Source organism: Triticum dicoccoides, chromosome 2B (genome assembly GCF_002162155.2).
Source record: "Triticum dicoccoides isolate Atlit2015 ecotype Zavitan chromosome 2B, WEW_v2.0, whole genome shotgun sequence".
NCBI classification, from domain to species: domain Eukaryota; kingdom Viridiplantae; phylum Streptophyta; class Magnoliopsida; order Poales; family Poaceae; genus Triticum; species Triticum dicoccoides.
Genome location: NC_041383.1, coordinates 106795785 through 106800421, shown reverse-complemented (window position 1 = coordinate 106800421; position 4637 = coordinate 106795785). Strand labels below are relative to the sequence as shown.

Genomic DNA, 4637 nt, shown 5'->3' with positions numbered 1-4637 from the left:
CCTAAAAAGGCGGATGTCAGTTCGAATAAACAAGCACGACACATTGGCCTGATATGCCCAAACTTATAGACTTGTTAAAAAAAGAAGCTATAAGACATTTCGCCATGGCGCTTGGAAGTAAATATTTGTCGTGTAATGACAACTTTGACCAAAGTTAATGTTTGCTTTTCATCCCACATTGGTCTTACTTTCTTTAAACAAAACTACTTTGTGGACATCAGAGTCTGCACGACAGCTGCCCGACTGCAAATCTGGCCGTCTGTTGCACTGTCATGATTTGCATGGACGCCCTGATGTGCTCCGTCGGGCGGAGATCATCCGCTGTGTGTCGTGTGTATAGCAGCTCTCTTTTTTAAAACACACAGTATAAACACAAATGTTCACATAAACACACGTATACTCATCCCTATGAGCTCGCACATGCATTCTACTCTTTTTTCGACAAATGGTGAATTTTATTAACTCAAATGAAGCATCAAGAGGATATAAACACATATTCATTCTATTCTTATAAGCAACTTCGAGAGACTGGGCCGGTAAATCTTGAGATTGACGAATTCGCCACAGACATCTCATAGTTCAAGGGACTTCGCCCCCCACTCAATACACATTGCTAGAATGCCTGAAATAAATCTAGGAATTTGGTTTGCCCATGTTGGTATTACCTGTACATGCTGGTAAGGTGACTAATTTGCATAATTAATGTAAATAAAGTTCATGTAGCGATTATTGTGACACGTATGAATCAGGTTGACTATAATTTATTTTATGGACATCTAATGCACAGAAGCAGAAAGATAGATCCGCATGCTCAAAAAGTAGGATACCATACACTAGCTATTAGCATGAAAGTTCAGAGTATATATAGTTGAAACTTCTTCAGGAAGTGAAATCTTCACTCCTCAGTGCTGAATCTTAGCTTGACTTCGACTAGCTAGCATATACGCCAAGGGTGGAAAGGTACTTTGTCCTCGGATCTTAAATGGATCCGTGTAACTTACTGGCTTTGAGACCACTCATGGTGACCAGGCAAGTAGTTTTTATTGCTTTGTTTTTCGGGAACGTAAGATTAAAAATGTTGAAAAAACTACACATGTTCTTTGCCTTTTTGTGGCCTTGTTCCATTTGAGCTTATCACCTGGAGGAAGTTCATGCATGAGTTCCTTGCTTTTATTTTCTATGTGAAAATGATTGGAGCCATGTGTCGAGTGGTTGAGCCAATTCAGTAGTTTTTTCAGTACTATATATGCAGTGTAGTCAAAGTTTCTGGAGTGAAACACTTGGAAACTTGGCGTGACATTTTCCAATTTTCGTTGTCACTATGGTCTATGGCCAATGTGGATATCCATTGGTCCAACCAAAAGCATCGATGCAGACCCTAGTGCGGTGGTATCTTGGTTTCAAGGACTAGCTATTGGCATGCATCATCTAATAAACAAAAGAATATACTGGTAACTTAATTAAAAGATCATAAAGGGTGGCTACAAACCGGGTTGATACTGTCAAACCATGTGCAATTGTTTAATGTACAAGTTAACCAAAGTATGCATTCTAAATCTTGATGAGATGGAGCTTTCGTCTCAGGAAATTGTAAATTTGTAATGCCTGGCCAATTTTTTGTTTTAAACATGCTCATTCTCTTCTTCTTGATAAAATTGCACTGCTCCTGCTTTTTCAGGTTCCTCGGAAATAATCTTGATGGCTTCCCCCAGCATAGCAAAATGATTTTGATTTGACCATTATAATTGTTGATTATTGTTGTATTCACTTTTTTTGGGGTCTTGCCTACAAGGGTTCACATGTCTCTCCGCTCACTTATTTTTATGGGGGTTTTAGTGCGTGCGTGCGTTGGGTGTTGAGTTGGTTGTAATGATTTTTTGTTCTACTAGTATTTGGTTGTGTTAGAATTATAGAAAAAAATATCCCAAAAAAGAGAATTATAAAGTTTTTACAACACAAAAGGTTCAACCTTACATGCAGGTAGTACTCATGTGCATTAGTTGGTTGTGATCATGGGCTCTAATGCTCTATACCACAACAAATAGCTGAGGGGCTTGGCGCCAAAAGATCAAAGTGACTTACTGAGGATTTTGTGTCCTAGTTTGGTTCATGTGCTTGTAATAAACGATGTAATGATGTTGAGTTGTAAGCATTTTTTTTATGCAGTGGTCAGGTAATGAAAGCTTCTATTTTCCAAAAAAAATATGTTTACATAAATCAACATTTACAAACCCATAATTTAAGGTCGTACAGGCAAACTTACATATATATTTACACTTGACATGCCAATATAGTACAGATTACTAGATAGCTATCTTTCTGTTCATATCCACAGTTCCACACATGCCCAATATACTCATACATAGACAGTACACCGTACTATCGTTACTCGGCCCGTGCAAACTGCGCAAGCCCTTGTTATGGTCAGGAATCAAAGCTGAACAGGTCGTCGTCGTAAACGTTATTGCCAAATGATCCCTCCAACGAGCCCGACATGAACCCGAGGCTGCTCGGGGAGGAAGGGAAGCTGTCCATGCCTGCGACAGCACTGTCGACGCCGGTGACCTCCACCACCGGCCAGTACTCCGCCGGCGCTGATCCCACAGTCAACGGCGATGTCCTTATGCCAGTAACGTTGATGAACTGCCCGCCGGCGTACTGCATGTACTTGCTGTGGCAAGCCGGCGACGGTGAGTCGCTGGACACGCCCTCCTGAGCTGGCGGAGAGGAGCTGTGGTTGGAGAAGCGGGAGAAGAGCATAGGATGATGATCAGCCGCTTCTTTCATGAGATGATGAGAAAAAGCGCTCGTGCTCGTGCTGGCAGTGAAAGCGCGGTTGGCTCCATTGATGGGCGCGAAGCTGATGAGGTTTGCACAGTCCGGCGGCGGGGCAGCGTCGGCGGCCCCTTGGACGATGAGTGATGGAAATGTGGAGGGATCCCTGCAGGTGTGCTGGCCATAGTAGTCGATGGTGTACTCCGACGGGTTGGACTCGGATACGTGGACGTGCCTCTTGGCCTTGCAGCCCTTATCTGGCAAATGCGTGCACCTGTAGTAGCTCCTGCATACATATGCACATATATGCAAATTAGTGATAATCCTACATATGTGAGCTAGCTACAAGTCTACTAGGTCTCCAATAATACCCCAATACAACAACTGGTGCTATATATAGGGACTTAGGGAGCGATAAGTACCATATGCATGCATGCATGCATGCATTTGATCAATGGAAAAGCTCAACTTCCCCTTAAAAGGATAAAATAAAAAAGCTCAACTAGCAAGTATGCAACTAGTTAATTGACCAGTTGGCAAGTGTGCTTGGCTAGCTAGCTTCAATATTAGTGATTCAGTAATCACTCTTTACTTATATTTGGACAGTTCGGACATATTGAAATGGTGTACCTCGGGTTAGTAGAGTCGTTTATCTGTTTCTGCCCGTACTTCCTCCATGACTTGCCATCTGTGAGCGTCGTAGCGGTGACCGTCCTGATTAGAGGGCTCTTCATCCTGCCATGAGTAACAAACATAATTAATTAGCAACTATATAGAGTATTTGATTTGATGTACCCATGCATGCCCAAGTAGCTAATATTAGTGGCATATCTACTTTTGATGTTTTCAATCTGATAACACAGGAATTGGCCATCACAAGTCGTCCCCTGATCATTGGCGCTTAAAGTTCCCCCACTAGGCCGCCAAAATTAATAGTACAATTTGCAAAAGTGGATGTTGAAGCTAGTTGCACGTATACCGGTATATACGGCTAATAAAGGGTTTTAGAGTCTCTTCACCTTCTCCTCGAGCTGCTCCGGCGGTGCGGCCCGGACGACGCAGTGCCCGACCTCTTCCTCCTCCCGCCCGGTCCTCGACCTGGCCCCGACGAAGACGCCACGCCACCATCACCGGTGCCGAGAACCGACAGGGCGCTCGACAGCTTGGCCATCATCCCCTCCACCAGCTCCCTGGCCTCCACGGTCGCCCCAGGCGAAGACTCCTGCAGCACGGTCTGCAGCATCGCCACGCGGTCGCGAACATCCACAAGGTCGTCTAAGACCACCGCCGCAGGTGAGCGCCCGCCGCCGGAGGACGCCATGACAACCACAGGGAGAGCAGGCGAAGCTGCTGCTGGTGGTGCTGCGGAGTAGAGTCGGTAGGGTTAGCGTGCCGCAGTTTTTATCGGCGTGCTCGGCGCGCGGTGGGAAGGTGGGGGGAAAAGTAAGAGGAAGTGGCGAGGAACAAGGAGGCGAGCGCGTGCGGCCCCCGGCTAGGAAGGCGACGCCGGGGCGTCATCGGCGTGACTCAGCCGGGTGAGCTCACCGGTCCCTCTCATGCATGCATGGTCGTGGGGCCATGCATGGCACTGGCACCGCCGCCTCTATCCGGCACAAATGGTTTGCACAGTCATGATGTTAGCACTACGATTAATCTACCATTATTTTTTACGGTAAAGGGCCAATTTTCCTCCATAAAAAAAGTAAAGGGCCAATTGATGGATGCCACTTTTCTTACAGGCCACAGAAGTCGCAATGCTCACCAAGGAAAATATAGTAAAAGCGGAACGCCTATAACTAGCAAACTGATCACTCGGGAAGACATTTAAATAATCTGCTGTTGTGCGGTGCACTGTGCCCTCT

General features: G+C 45.4%; 1 protein-coding gene across 1 annotated transcript; it reads right to left on the bottom strand.

Moving 5' to 3' along the window:
• Nucleotides 1–2185: 2185 nt before the first annotated feature.
• On the bottom strand, nt 2186–4150 carry LOC119367269. The gene is made up of 3 exons (XM_037632831.1): nt 3795–4150; nt 3406–3510; nt 2186–3061 (listed from the first exon to the last, which is right to left on the bottom strand). The coding sequence occupies exons 1-3, from the start codon at nt 4094–4096 to the stop codon at nt 2425–2427; spliced, it is 1044 nt and encodes a 347-aa protein (XP_037488728.1). The 5' UTR covers nt 4097–4150; the 3' UTR covers nt 2186–2424.
• Between the last annotated feature and the right edge of the window lie 487 nt (nt 4151–4637).